Genomic DNA, 16554 nt, shown 5'->3' with positions numbered 1-16554 from the left:
TATTATTATTATTATTATTATTATTATTATTATTATTATTATTATTAACCTTTATTTATAAAGTACTGTCAATTTACACAGCGCTGTACATAGAAACTTTTAGTTAGACGGTTCCCTGCCTGCAGGCTTACAATCTAAAAAGACACGACACAAAAGGAGAAGGGAGAGGTGGTGGGGAAGGGGATCAGGTTCAGCAGTTCTCCTCTACCTTCGAGGCCTGGACCAAGGCAGATGGAATGGCATAATATGGCATAATATGGTATAGTCAGGAGCCCACCAACTTTAACTCAGGTTACTAACTATCCCTTATTTTCAGTCTGTCAGTCTGCTTAAACTCTAGGGGACACCTGTCTTTTCACTTACTTTTTCTTTAATTAAACATTATAGAAAGCCAGGAGCTCCATGGGTCTTTCCAGGGGTGTCATTAGGGAGTGCAGGTTGGTATGGGACACACCAGGTGACACCCAAAAGGGGGGTGACACCATTGCTCCCCAAACATCTGCCTTTTGGCAAAAGCGGACTGTGGCGTTTGCCTGTGTCCCTTTACAATTCTGGCAGTGGAAGAGATAGGGTGGGTGGGGTGAAGCTCAGTGTGAGGAGAAAGGAGAGGCCTCAGGGTTTTTGTTGTTTTTTTAAATTAAAATTTAAAAATGAAAAATTAATTTTAAAAATATTCTTTTAAAGTTTTAAAATTTTATTTAAAAACATCACCTCTTACCAAATTATCTCTTTAACTGCATAAAACTATGTGCATGTAAATATGTTTAGGTTGTGCATATGGTATTGTAATTTAAAGATATAATTTTAATTTTGCTAGTTAATTTTGTATGTCACAGTTATTGGTGTTACATTCAGTGATATATGGGAATTACGATTTGTGAGTAACATTAGTACAAAAGCATTACTTTGGATTTGGTATGGTGTGGTATGGGAGGAGGGTCAATGGGGGGGTGACACTGTGAGTTACTGCATCAGGTGATGCCACCCTAGTGGCATCTTTCTTGATGTTTCTGGGTCTTTCTTGATGTTTCTGACTTACCAAGCAGGTGTGTCGCAAAGCACAGGAGTGCAAAGGGATCTTGTAGTACCTTTGAAACTGAAAGAGGTTGATAGCGTAAGCTTTTGTTGACTAAGGGCCAAAACATACTGCAGAAATAATCCAGTTTGAGATCACTTTAACTGCCCTGGCTCAATGCTAGGGAAGTCTTCTGTGTCAGAAAGCTCTGGTGCCACAACAAACTACAGTTCCCAAAATTCCCTAGCACTGAGCCAGGGCAGTTAAAGTGGTCTGAAGCTGGATTATTTCTGCAGTCTGTTTTGGCCCTAAATCTAATTCATCAGATGGAATGAAGTGCTTAGGAACAGACCTTTATACCCATGAATGTACAGGTTGATATGAAAATAGCAATAGAAATGCTAAACATATGTGCATGGTGATGAGATAACAAAGTTCAGTTTGGTGGACAAAGGCGGAAGGAAGGCTATTGCCTAAAGCCAACGTGACTAGATAACAACATGCATGGTGGAGGGAATTATTGGAAAGCAGTATGATTCTGATTGAGAACCAGAAAAGAGATGTGATAATCTGGCCAAGAGAGCCCTCATAAGGTCGGGGTGTTAACTAGTGTTATAGTATGTGTAGTGTGCTGGGAAACCATTTTCTTCTCTGTGGATGGATTGGAATTTTGCAATGCTGTTTATTTCTTTTTCCAGTCTTCCTTTGTAGACACATTTTAGGTAGGTATTAGAGTGTCATTTTGGGTAGGCGTTAGAAAAAGGCAAGGAAAAAATATTAGGAAAAGGCAAAAAAGAGCTCTGAGTGAATTGACATTATCTACAGCAACATGTCCAATGAGACCAGCTTCAGTTGAGGTATAGGGGCATACTGGGGTTCTTGGTTGGACCAAAATGAAAGAACAAAACCCTTTTCCTTTGAATTCTCAGTGAGTGGTTTTCTCATGTCAGACTGGGCAACTGGGGAAAGAAGAGTCACTGTAAAGAATGTCAGTTCCCCTGTCACTTCACTATCCTTTTTGAAGCACTCCATTCCATAGTCTCCAGATGGTAGATGCCCCTGTGAACTTAACCTGAATAATCTGTGTGGTTAGCATAAACATTCTGCCAGCATTCTAGCCAATGTGATTTTAAATTATTCTGATACCTTTCAGTAACCCAGGGAACAGATTTGCTCTCTTAAAACAGCTTAACAGAAAGGAAAAAGAGGGTGTGATGCAAAGAGCCACATAATGATTTTCTGCTAACCATGGCCTTTGTTATATCATCACACTTAACAAATGAAGATTTTCAGAAACAGTTTGCAATTTGCTGGGGTGAGCAACTATCAGGGGTCTGGCTTTGCACACCACTTGTGGGAGGGGGGGCCTGGCAGGCTACACAACCAACTGCCACATTCTACAAAATATTTCACAATATTTTGATTGAAAATGCCCCCCGAACATCCCCAGTAGAGCACATGAAGGAACCACTCTACATTTCCAGACTCCTGGGGCCCAAAATAAACTTCTTCTTTTTTTTACACAAGAAGTGATTTCTGGTTCACTTAAAAAAACAAAACTTTCTGGTCAGTAAAGACTGAAAACATGCAAAATTCTCCCCCCTGGCACTATGTCATTTTAAAAATGATTTGGGGGAAATGTGTCAGAAGAGCTCAAAAATGGTTTTGGGGTCACTCCACCGCTGTGGTTTTCTACTGGACTGAGCGAGGCACACTTGGAATACTGGGAATACCCAAGGTATTATGGACACATTTATCGTAACTGTTTGCATTTGGGTCAGAAACTGTACGCCACTGAACATGGATTTAGAAGGGTAAATGTGTCCAAAGAAGGAATATTTGATTAACTGTGTAAATCCTTTCAAGCTTTCAGCTAACTATCTAATATATAAATTTGTTACATTGTTTTATTTAGCCCTCTGATATATGTACAGATTCCCTTGGACTAACCAGGCAAGAATATACATATATATTGCCAGTTCTGTCAAAAAACAAGCAGTACTTTGCTGCAACACTTTTAAAGCTTGTCTGTTTGATTTAAAGGCCATATTAGGTATTAATTAGATGTATGTAGCACTAAGAGCAATAGTGCAGTGGCTGAACATCTTCAAAAGTACCTTTTCCAGTTGCAGTCACTGTATACTTAGTTTACCTGACAAAGATGGCAAATGTTGAAACTGTGAATACTGATATTCAACCATTTAGAGTACTTCATTTTGGCAACAGAAATTTGCTTTCCACATCTAGAAGTATAGGGGAATACAAATAAGGCCCTCATGAGAAATGCAAAGTTGAAAAGAATATTTCCCTTTAACTATTGCTAAAGAAATTGAGATTCATCATTTCAGTGGGTGAAGGTTTAGATTTTTATTTTATTGCTTTGGTGTGATGATGAAAAAAGTGGCTGCCCATCTGATCCAAAGGGAGGCAATCTATTGTTATCCATTGACAGCATGTAAGCTCAAACAGAATGAGATCTCTTATTACTAACTTGCTACAAACCATCTGACCTTGCTTTTAGGATCTCTGCCATCATTTGAGCATGTTTGTAGTCCGTGTCTTATTATACTCAACATGTTGTGTATCTGCCCTAACCTCTCCCATTTTCCTACCTTCATTACAATGCAGTTTCATTCCATTCCACAAAGCAAGCAGGTGCTTGTTGTCAAACATGGATGAAGCTGTGTTAGAAGTATGCAGATGGACACAAAGATTTCAGTTTCTCAGGGAGGTGTGAATAAAATGGCCCGTTTCCAAGATGTCTCATACCTGTGTTGTAATCAAGACTTCTTTGGCAGCAGTGGTCATTATGAAGTGTCAAAACAACATATTTCTGTTTTATTTTCATTGCACCATGAACACCTGAAGTCTTTGACATCCAGCTTAGTTACGCAGGTGTTGTGGGACCAGTCTTTTTAGCAAATATGAAATGCTATTTGTACATTGAAGCCAAAGTCGTGTATCCTGAAGGGACATTTAATAAACTGCATCTCCCCACCTCTCCAATTTCCCACTGCCCTGACATATGATTTTCCAGTTGAGGAACAGAACCAGCCAAAGTTAGATGTTCTTTGTGGACAGATCACAATAAAAAACAAACTACTGCCTTCTCAAGCATTATGAGCATTGTGTTTAAGGGATATTAGAATAAGCTCATTTAATTTTAAGAAAAAATGCTATTCGTGTTTCTTTTAGTTTCATTACTCAACAAAACAAAACAGGACATAATAGACAGACAGACATTTTGCACAAGTTGGCAGGGTAGGTTTTTTTCCCCCTCCCATATAATTTTCAAAACTGTGCTGATCTAGTGAATCTGAACAGTGGTAAATTCATCACATAGTACATAGTTATTTCTTAGCATAGTGCATAGTGGAATTTTATGTTTTAAACACCAACTTGGATGGTTTTTAAAGAGCATTACAGAGATCTATGGAAAATTGGATCCTAACCACGATGGCTATAGATTTTGTTGTTGTGTGCCTTCACAAGATTTCCAGTTTATGGCAACCCTAAGATGAATCTGTCAGAGGCTTTTCTTCATGAGATCTATTCAGAGGGAATTTGTGTTTGCCTTCCTCTAAAGCTGAGAGAATGTGACTTGCCCAAGGTCACCTTGTGGGTTTACATGACTGAGTAGGGATTTGAACTGTGTCCTGGCTCAGCTATAGCAGAGAATTAGAAGTGATGTGCTTCTGAATACCAGTTGCTGAATACCACTTACTACCTACCAACTTCTCATAGGTACCTATCTGGTTGGTCAGTATAGAAGCATAAGACTTGTCTTCTTTAGAGACTTGTTTTACACACATACACACACACACACACACACACACACGTGCATGATTGGGAAGGAGGCTGTAAACAAGACATTCAAAGCAGATTGAAATGCAGATAGTAGAAACAGTAATAATTACCTGATTAATAATGTTAATTCACAAATCAATTGTTTGATGATAACACAAGAGAACCTTACAGTGGTGACCTGATTAATACAGACAACATATTCTTAAAAGCATCCCTGTTCAAACCACAGAACTTGTATTATTGAGGAGGGAGCAAGCTTGTTTTCTGCTGCTCCAGAGACTAGCAAGCAATGGATGCAAACTGCAGGAAAAGAGATTCCACCTCAACATTAGGAGGAGGAACTTCCTGACAGTAAGGGCTGTTCGACAGTGGAACAAACTCCCTCGAAGTGTAGTGGAGTCTCCTTCCTTGGAGGTCTTCAAGCAGAGGCTGGATGGCCATCTGTCGGGGATGCTTTGATCTGGATTTCCTGCATGGCAGGGGGTTGGACTGGATGGCCCTTGTGGTCTCTTCCAACTCTATGATTCTATGATTCTATTATAGTGTCTGTCTTTGTGTATGTGTATGCATGCACACACTTGTAACTCAGGATAATTCTTCATGTTTTTGAAAACATGGGGTGTAATCCATGGAAATTTAAAGCATAATACAAAAATTCTCAGTTTTTTTTTTAAAAAATAAGGAATAATTGATGGGCTGTGAGAAGAGTATAATTTATTTATATATTTAACTGCTCATATTTTTATTTCGTTTTGTAATTGCAATCCTGCACATCTCTAGACTTGTATAATATCTTCTTCTTTTTTTTCAGTAGGACTTGCATGCACATTTCTGTACATGTTAACAGCCTTAGCCAGTTTAATAGTATTCCAGAATTAGATCCTTTCTTCTGAGTAATGATGCTATTTGGATGGAGATAAGTCAATTTCTAGTTTTCTTGCTTTTTCACTTTCAAATGCTGGTTGTGTTGCTGATTTCCCAGTTTCAGTCTTAGTGATTCTTAGGTTATTTCCAGCACAAAAATGATTATGGAGCACAAAATATAAAGCAGGCAGGGGGGGAGGAAATCTGCTTTAAAGCAAGCAGCTTTAAACAGAGCTGTAAGCTTTGCCTCACTCTAAAAGAGAGATTTCACTAAACCAAAATGCAAAATGTTCTGTAAGTTTAATTACTAGATGGAAGGCAAATGCAACATCTGGCAAGAATACCAATTTAAATTACTCTTATTGTTTTAGCCAGAAGAAATAGTACTTAAAGAAAAATAGCATGCATTAAAAGTTGGCCATCTATTGGGAGTTGCGATAGTTGTAAAAATAAATAAATTGAAGTTGTATAAATCATCCTCTTATTTGTCTTTCATTATATATTCACTTATTCAGAAAGAACATGGGACAGTGCTGCAGAATCAACAATACAAATTTCAGATGTAGTGAAATAGTTTGGATGCTAAATTGGATGATGGGAATAAGCAAAGATAACTTATTTTGATAATATAAGCAGTTATGTAGATTCATATGATCAACTTCACTTCTGGGTTTTGTTTTTCTTTTTTTCATCTAAATTTCTTGATGTCCATGATGTGGACATCCAAGTGCATCCCAGTTTTGTGATTCATTTAGATAAAATAATATTTTCACATACCTACATCAATATATCATATTTTAATATATTTATCATTGAAAATATTTTTGAGATTATCATTTATGAGCAATTCTTTGATGGACGGTTCTTGTGATGAACTTTATTGTATTCAGATTAATGTCTTCCACTTTTGTAAATGATTTTCAGATGTTGATGTGAATACAGTATGTTTGCTCTTGTTTAATTTGTGTTCTTAATACATTTATTTGTTTTTCATTTATGAACAAAATCAGTTCATGAAAGACTGACAGGCATCCTGTCTGTTACACAGATGTATTCTGTCCTTGGTAAGGGTATATCTGTCAGGGTATGTCTACACTGTAGAAATAATGCAGTTTGGCACTACTAGATCTAGCCTATAGAATCATGGAATTTGCAGGTTTACAAGGTTATTAGTCTTCTCTGCCAAAGAGGCTGGTGCTTCACAAAACTACAAATCACAGGATTTCATAGGATGAAGGTGCAGCACTTAAAGTGGTGTCAGTATTTCTACAGTCTACATATACCCTTGGAGCTACTCTCTACAAGACACATTTTCTTTATTTCTGCGTGGTATATAACAAAATTAATGAATTTGGCATATGTTTTGCCATATATAGTGACAGTACACATATGACAATATACCTAGAATGCTATGATGCATAATACCGTCTCCAGACTAAGTGCTCCACATGAACAATTTCTGAAGAATATGTATGTGCAGTGGTCCCATGTGGATATCTGTAAAAGGAATCCATACATAGAATCTCTAAATAAAATATATAGTGATCCCTGTGAATGCTCTGGTTAGTTAGTTTGTTGTCTGTCTGTTTTGAGCTACTGTTGGAAGCTCTTGGGGGAGGACTTTTTATGTGGATGGCTGGGTGATAGGGATTTAAAACTGTAAAAAAAGGTTTAAAATTCCTTCTTGAATTTCATTTTTTACATTGGGTTATGAGACTGTGGAAGAAGTATAGCAAGTGATTAGCAGGATTATTGCTATTTTCCCCCTATTAATTAATTTTATAGCAGTGAAGCAGCCAACTTATAAAATAGGCTGGAAAAATATTTCATTAAGAACTGGCAGCTCTAAGCAAGACTTTGCTACTTCCAGAAATTTGTGGCGTTGGGGAGAGAATACATACAGTTTCATAAGTACATTTAACTAAAGATTAATAGCTGGATGCTATGGATCTTTATTTGGAAGTGGGCAGTGCTGAATTGATTAGGACCAAATCTACAAAAGCTTATGCTGCAACTTCTTTTGCAGTTAGTCTCAAAGGTGCTATAAAATCCCTTTCCATTCTAAAAACCCTAGTTTAGGGGCAAAAATATAAAACTCATCTGCATTTGGTAGACATACATACATGTTTCCATTAATTTTTTTAAAAAAATTAGAACCACAGTTATTTTTATATTATATTCTGAGAGCTACATAAGACTATTAATTATGATGGTTGTTTTATTAAGTTTGTTCAATTTCTTACTGTGTTACATTACATTGCTTTGGGTGTTTTCAGGTACAGGCAATTGCAGCTCAGCACAGAAAGCAAAGTGGCTGAACTTCTCCATCAGAGCAAACTGAAGTCTTTTGAAAGTGAACATGTACAGCTCCTGCAAGAGGAAACTTCCAGGAATCTTTCACAGTGCCAACTGGAATGTGAAAAATATCAGCGAAAACTAGAAGTATGTAAAGAAAACATCAGACATTTGCAAGGCTCTGCTGATAATGAAATTAGGTAGAAAAGGATTGTAATGTGGCTTTCAACAACCTGAACATTGCCCTCCTTCTATGTTGATGAGGATAAACCTGTAAGGGGCTGTATTAGTGCAATGTGGTTCTGAAAACCACAGTCATATTAGCCTAGTGACCCAGTAGGACACTCTGTGTGTAATTTTATAGTCCTCTGTTAGCTAACTTCTGCTTTAATTTTCATCTGCATAGGTTTTAACCAAAGAGTTTTATAATCTGCAAGCAATGAGTGAGAAACAGATTTCAGAACTTCAGGCACAAAATTCTGAGTACCAGGCAAGGCTTGACACGTACGAAAAACTGGAAAAAGAACTGGATGAGATAATAATGCAAAGTGCAGAATGTAAGTCCTAAATTACTCTGTTTTTCCTGGAGAAGTATGTTGGAATATATCTAAAATCTGATAGCTATTAATGAGATTTGGAACATGTATATTCCAGGAATTTTGAGTACATATTCTGCATGTAGCAGTGTAGTACAAATTAACATAAAGTATGTATTTTACTATGCCTTAATTGGCAATGAGAATAACTCTTTCATTTTTGGTTATCTGTTTAAATTACTCTGTACTAAATACTTTTTACTATATGTGGTCCCCCAGGGCATGCATGTCAGATCTGTGTGCAAATATTTTGCTTGTTTCCCCTATCCTGTTTGCTTGGCATATGTGATATTGGAGTTGTTGGGAGTAAAAAACAAGCAAAATACCTCAAATTACAGATCTCTTAATTTCCCCTCAGTCATAAAATTTAGCCCTCATCTACTTACTTCACAATATAAAGTGCTGGTTATGGCCTTTGAACCCTGTACAGCCTGGATCCAGATTAACTGAAAGACTGTCCAGATTGCTTAACTATTGCTATCTTTGAGGGAAAGCCTCTCTTGGTCTCACCACCCTTGTGGGCATGTTTAATGAGCATATGTGGGGAGGGGGTGGCTTCTCAGTGGCTGCTCCAAGGTGGTGGATCTCCCTTTCACAAAACGTCATGCCTTTTCTCTTTCCACCAGCAGGCAAAGGCCTTTTTGTTTAGACAGATTTTGGCCATTAACTTCCTGCTATGCAAAGATCTTTTAATGGAGGTACTTACTTGTACTTCTCCCCTCTTTCTTGTTATGTTTTTAAATGCTTTTAAACTGATTTAACATAATGCTCTGTTTTGATATCATAGTTCAGTTGTTTTAAATTTTTCTTACATGTTACAACTGACTGTTTCCTTTTAACTATATTCTGATTTAAATCATGTTGTAAGCTGCTGACTTGTGTCTTACTCTGAGAGAAAAGAAGGATATAAAATACATACATACATGCCATGCATACATACTTACTGAAGGATTTCCCATATTGTTGTAACATCCTGATCAGTCTTTTTTCAGCTGCCGCTGTGAGTTGCACTTAAGGGAACTTGCTGCATTAGCCAGAGCAAAAGAAAACAACAATAACAAGAAATAATAGATAGCCTGAGCCTTTTTTAAACCACAGATTTCTGTTTTCATCTGTCTCGTACTTCGTCCGCATGGCTTAAGCCATTTTAGCTAAGCATATTAAGCTAAAACGTCATGCTGTCTGGTTAAGAGCATCTAGGGGTTCACATATAGCAGGGGTGAACAAGCTCCAAGGGCCATTATGCAGCTCTTTGACCTTTGGGGAACTGCAGTATTCTCTCAGAGGGAAACCAGATGTGGTTGGAAGAGCCCTTCAGTTTACAAAACAAATTTGAGACCTAACTAAGATGGGGAGCTAATTTTACATGCATGATTCTCTTGCGGTTTTTTAGAGGGAAAATCCTAAAAACATTTTTGTATAATTTTTTTTCCTGTGAATATTTGACTGATGAGTTGTACAATTCCCATTCCTTTTGTGTAGTCAGTGTCACATGAGCTTTAGTGTGCCCAGCCCACACTAATATCTAGGCCACAGACTCTTCAAACTGGCTTCATAGTCCTGTTTCCACAGGAAGAAGCAGAGGTTCCCAAGCAACACCTTTTGAGACTGTTCAACCATGGCTATCACCATCCCTAATGTTTCAGGATAAATAACCTAGGGGAATGTCATAGCTGATGGGATTGATAGCCTCTGAGAGGTCCTGATGGTGAAAAAACTATTAGGATCAGAGTGTCCCCATCCGGTCCTGTTATAACAACTAAGGCCCAGTACAGACTGGCGCTTTACGCTGACCTGGGGGTGTTTTTAGGGCTCGGCAGGGCCGGGCGTCCATACACGCCCAGCCCTACTTTGGGCACCCGTGCACCATCTTGCCGCAGCCTCATCCACACGGGGCACACGACAGTGACATGCTGGCATCCAAGCACCCAAACGGTGCTCACTGGAAGAGGTGTCATGGCGCCGCATCGAGGCATTTATGATACTTCTAAAAAGAAGCCGCTCTAGGTGGCTTCTTTTTAGGGAGTGTGTCAGTACTGCGCTGTGCAGCTGGCACAGCACCAAGGAGGGACAAAGATGGGCGGCATGGAGCTGCCTGTCTGTATCCCCCTTAAACTGTTTTCCTGCCAAAAATCAGGCCTAATCCCAGATTGGGAAGGATTCTTTTGGTCAGTTGATCAGAATCATCAGTGCTATTCAGAAGTTACCACATACTCCAACACTTTATCCAAAAATAGCAAATTCAAAAGTGTGCTGTAACTAGGAATATTTTAAGTTTCCTCAGGATTGGCTTCATATCTTCTGTCTTTAAGTTAGAGAGGCCTCCTGCCTCCTTCAAAGTTGTATTAATCACCTCCAGGCTATATCTAGCCCAGACCTAGTTAATTTCACAAGCCAGGATGAACAAAGGCCTGGAATGACAGGAGACACCAGCTACTTGAAGAACTTGTCAGCACTGTATAGAATGGTGCAACAAAGCTCAAGTGGGCCAAAGCTCAAGTGGGCATTGAATGCCACCACATACTCCAAATGGGAGTAAAGTGGGTCAGGATCTCCTAAGCAGTGGTTCGTTCAGTCTTTCTGCATACTGGCAGTGAATCGTGTAGACTAATGCACCTCAAGCTTTCTGATGTGAGGAACTAGCAATTATTTTTTTCCACTATACCAGGCCAGCACCATATTTCTGGCCACTGGCTATAACTATTTCTTCCTTTCCTGAAAACTCACCAGGGACCAGAAATCAATATCTTGGGGACCAGTACCAGTCCATGGACCACCACTTTTGGTAGTCTTGATGTAGACTCTGAGCATAATCCTTTGTGTAAATGGATAGGAGTAGCACATTCTTGGCAGCAGCCTAACTATACCAAGCAGCTTCACATTCTTTCTATCTGGGGCTGCCTTTTAATTTTTTTTTAAAAAAAATTAAGTGTGTGTGTGTGTGTGTGTAAAGAAAAAAAGTATAACTAACTTAGCCTCAACAATACAATATTGAGAGATGGCTAGAAGGCCAATAATAAGTGAATTTTCAGTTTCTTTCCAATACTGTATTTTGCCACGAACATACAGGACCACTATGTGTTTGCCTATGTAAATTGTTCTGTAGAGCCCTTCCAACACTTGCTTGGAGGTTTTTTATTAATATCTTATTAGCCTCATCTATATATCACCTTCAAATTAACAACACCATATCTCAGAAAAATCTATCTTTTAAGTGTTTGGACACTTTAACTGATCTAAAGTGCTACAAACAGACCAGGGCTGTAGTTTTTTGTGGGTTTTTTGGACTGTGTGGCCATGTTCTAAAAGAGTTTATTTCTGATGTTTCGCCAGCAGTTGTGGCTGGCATCTTCAAGTAGCCATCTTTCTCTGAAGATGCCAGCCACAGATGCTGGTGAAACATCAGGAAGAAACTCTTCTAGAACATGGCCACATAGCCCAAAAAACCCACAGAAAACTATGGATGCCCGCCATAAAAGCCTTCAACTTCAGACCAGGGCTGGTTACAGGGAGAACATAACTTTCCTCTTGCAGTAACTTCACTGGCAACGAGTCAATTTCTGGGCACAATCTGTGCTAGCTATCACAGAAAAAGGCTTGTAAAAGTTGTGAAATATCACATCCCATCCATCCTTGTATTGAGGTCTGCAGAACAGGCCCTCCTCTCAGTCACACATAGAAAGCCAGGAGGACTACCCTACCTGGAATTGGAAATTGAACCTGGGACCTTCAGCGTGGAAAGCTTGTGCTCTTTCGTTGTGCTGCAGACCTTACTTTAACAGTGGCACTATGTAGATTTCAAAGAAACAACACAAACTTGTTACAAACCCAGGAAAATGTTTAGAGAGTGAGTGTGTCGGCACAAACAACCTAGTAGATAGAGGCTTAAAAAATCTGAGTTAGTTTCTATTTTGCTATAATCTCACTGAGTAGTTCTATAAAAAACACTTTTGGGAGATTCAGTGTGCTTTTATAAAAATGTAGTTGTTTCAACGCAAGCACAAGGTAACTGTCCACTCCCTCTGAGAGTTGGGGGGGGGGCGTCCATTAATAATTTCAGATTTTTCATTTGTTGCTCATACTCTGCACTATCAGTCTCTGCCAAGCTTGGCATTTGTTTTGGTATTACCATAGTACACATTTAATCTACTGTGTCTGTGTATGAGAGAGAGAAAATCCTATTACCCTAATAAATATTTACCACTGTGATTGAAAATATTCAGAACTATCAGTTCAATTTGTTCATTATTCATTTCTTTGATTTTTCTGTTGTCAAAAAGCTTATCGAAATAAACTTTATTTCTTATAGTGTACTCTCTCCTTCTTTTTCTCCTTCTTCCCCTCTGTGTGTTTGCATTCAAATTTGAGATTCTTGCCAAAAATATTTTGTCCTGTACATTTTGTGCTCATAATTATTCTCCTAACCGTGTATAATTATACTGTTGCATATGTTGCCAGGAAAAAAGAACACTCACTTCCAGGGCTAAATAGTGCTTGTTTGCTCCTTTATATCATAGATCAGGGAGGGGGCAGGGAGGAAAGATTATTTATATTTTTCATAAATGAATGAATAACTTCTTAAGGAGAACAGTGCTAATCATTTCCTGAAATGATACATTGATATAGCTGTGAGACAGTTAAACTCTCAGCCAGTTATTGTTATTTGCCTGCTACTGCAAAGGGCATATTATCACTCCTTCCCCCCCCCCCCCAAAGAGAGCAGAATGCAAAATTAACATGTTGAAATCAAGCTGCCACTTGCCCCTTTCTTGCAAACAGTTTGACTTGGAAGACCATCTGCACATATAGGATAATGCTACCATATACACCAAAAGTGGGTGGATGTGATACCAAATCAAGGATGGGGCTTGTGTGGCCTTCCAGATGTTGGATTGCTACTGCCACCATCCCTAATATATAATATTCCTTAATAATGGAAGTGGTCTGGCTAATGGACATTGCAACCCATCAAGCATCTGGAAAGCCACTCATTCCATACCATGCCCTAAAGGTTGTGCAGGGAGGAAGTTTTTACAGTGTGTACCCAATCAGCAAGGCATCCAGGTTACTAGATGCGCCAGATATCACCTACTGGGGGACCTTCACTTTGCCCATCATGTATTTGGTGTATCCCTAAATTATTTTTGATGCAGTGCGTGTGTAAAATCTGACCACTTCTCAGTCAATACAAATTTGCTAATTAGTTTTTATGTCCACCTTTCTATAAAAGTGATGATCCTGTTCAAAACAAAATATATCATACTATCTATCTATATTTTTATTTATTCATTTATTTATTCATTTAAGATATTTTATATCACCTTCCAGCCCACAAGGACTACTGAGACTATGGACAAATAAAAGTAATTGAGACAGTACAAAAATAAAAACATGATCAAAATACACCAAAATGCTCTCTAAATTTTTTTAAAATCAGTTTGAAGAATAATCATAAAATCCAATTTTAAAACAGAGCAGTTACAAGCGTTGAAGGCCATGTGGAACTGTACTGTTTTAATTGCCCACTGGAAGTTCAGAAGAGATTGAGCCAGCCTAACTTACTTGAATAGGGAGTTCTAAAGTCAGGGTGCTACCACAGAGAAAGACCTATTACATGTACATATGAACCAAATTTTATCAGGTGTTGGGGCATGCAAAAGATCCTTCTCTGAGAACATCAGATTTCAGGCATTCTCATGTTTATACCTGTGCCTATATATGCATAACGTCAATATGATTATTATATTAATATATAGCAACTAATTAGAATCATAGAGTTGAAAGACACCTGAAGGGCCATCCTGTTCAACCTCCTGCCATTCGGGAAGACACAGTCAATGCACCCCCAACAGCTGGCCATCCAGCTTGTGTTTAAAAACCTCCAAAGAAGGAGACTCCACTACTCTCTGAGGAAGCATGTTCCACTGTCAAACAGTTCTTAGTATCAGGAAGTTCTTCCTAATTTTTTGGTGGAATGTCTTTTCCTGTAACAGTATTGCTATATTAGACTCAAGTAGATTAGTGTAGAGCATGGCTGTGGTGTATAGTTATAGTGTTGTGTGACTACTGGTGAAGATCAAATTCCTGTGCACTTTTGTAAGAACAGGGTTTTCCAGTTCTTTGCAAGGTTCAGGAGAAGTCCAGATTGGGTATGGGATGCCATGATTGGGTGCGAGATGCCTCATGCCTGGGCACAGAGGCGTGCAATAAAATTTGATAAAAGGTTTTCATCCCATGCCTAGTTTGGGAGGAAAGGACAGTATGATAAACTTCTTTCTTTCTCCATTCTTTCTAAATATTTATATCCTGCTTTTATAGGCCAGTGATGGTGAACCTTTTAGAGGCCAAGTGCCCAAACTGCAACCCCAAACCCACTAATTTATTACAAAGTGCCATGTCCCTCTGGCTTACTAGTAACAAACTCTGGCAAACTCTATGCTGGGGCGATGGCACATGTGCCCACAGAGAGGGCTCTGAGTGCCACCTCTGGCACGCGTGCCATAGGTTCGCCATCACTGTTATAGGCTCTCAAAGCAGCTTACAAAAAGTTTGCTTTGATCATATGACCTTGTTTAGCACATTACTTAACTTTTTCTTAGATGTTTTTCTAAACAGCTGCTCTGTATTTTTATAGTTGAAAATGAAGATGAAGCAGAAAGAGTTCTCTTCTCCTATGGATATGGTGCAAACGTTCCTACTACAGCCAAAAGACGGTTGAAACAAAGGTAAAATCTATATCAACTCACAGTGGAACATTTTTTTTTCATTCAGTTATGAAACTATGTATAACAAGAAGTTCTTAGACAATCCATTCCCCAAACAGCTGCTAATTGTACGTCTCCCTGTGATGTTTCACTGCTTAACAGAGAGGACTACCAAAGTCGTCTTGAAGAGTCTGTTCATTCTTCAGGCAGTTCTGTAGCATGAAGCACTTTACTCACACATGCTTGCTGTGTGTCTCTATGATCTAAATCATACAGGTTCATCAGAGGGAAGAGGGAGTTGATGTTTGAAGGCGAGAGAAATCAGACTCTTTTTACAGATGTTTCTGACCCTATTATTCTGAATTTCTAAACAAGTGTAAATGACATTTCCATAATAGTCTTCTACATTTTACTATACAGAAGTACTGTGAAATAAATTGATCAGGTGTATTCATTATGTGTAGGCATGTTTTTAAATTTTTAACATTTATATGGATTTTTGTCTCAATGTTTGGCTTTGTTTTTTGCTTTATAGAATCATATTAATCTTCTTTTAATTAGAATGATAGCTATAGCAATTACAATGCCATTGTTCAAATAGAAAATTGGACCTGCAGCCATATATTGCACTGTAGAATGCTTACGTTTATTATTCCATTCTGCCATGCTGGCCTTCATAATGATCCATTACATTCTATTTCCCCTCCCATGTTGAATTTCTTTCCCACTCCATAAGAAAAAAATGTAGGTTTGATTTATCTTTAGTCAATGCAAAACATTACATAGGAAACAGTTCTCTAAGTGCCTGTCCTTGTTGTAACAAACATAGCAACTTCACAAGAGAAATATCAGTACATGTCAGGGAGAAACAATAAACTGCATGATTTGCAGATGTACAACATAATTCAGAGGGAAAGTTGTGGGTTGATTCCACAAACATCCCAGTGTGAACTAGAAATGCATTAGGGGAGGAAATGTTGAGGGACAGAGCCATAAAAGTGAATGGAAAAGGTAAATGAATGGATACTGAAAGAGGCCATGGCTGGTAAGAACCTTCAACCAGGAACACCCCACAATGTGACATTTCTATTCCTAAATTTAATGGAAGACATATTCCCTTTAATTACAAATATGATTTTATAAGCTTTCAGATTTCATTCAGCACATTATCTATTCAAAGTTTAATTATCTGCATATTCTGTATAGAATGAAGCTGATATTTCTCTTAAAGCATTTTTGGTAGTAATTTCAAACAGCTGTTACAGCTTTTCCC

At 38.3% G+C, this 16554-nt stretch overlaps 1 protein-coding gene across 1 annotated transcript in view; it reads left to right on the top strand.

Annotated features, from left to right (window-relative positions):
* PIBF1 (progesterone immunomodulatory binding factor 1) overlaps positions 1-16554 on the top strand; it is a 119077-nt gene that overhangs the window by 73415 nt on the left and 29108 nt on the right. Inside the window, exons 11-13 of the mRNA XM_042456552.1 lie at positions 7963-8128; positions 8388-8538; positions 15212-15302. Coding sequence (XP_042312486.1) covers positions 7963-8128; positions 8388-8538; positions 15212-15302 — 408 coding nt within the window. The remainder of the gene's footprint in view (positions 1-7962; positions 8129-8387; positions 8539-15211; positions 15303-16554) is intronic.

This window comes from Sceloporus undulatus, chromosome 3, assembly GCF_019175285.1.
Source record: "Sceloporus undulatus isolate JIND9_A2432 ecotype Alabama chromosome 3, SceUnd_v1.1, whole genome shotgun sequence".
Taxonomy (NCBI): Eukaryota; Metazoa; Chordata; class Lepidosauria; order Squamata; family Phrynosomatidae; genus Sceloporus; species Sceloporus undulatus.
The sequence above is the reverse complement of the archived record's forward strand: the minus strand, read 5'-3'. Positions and strand labels throughout refer to the sequence as shown.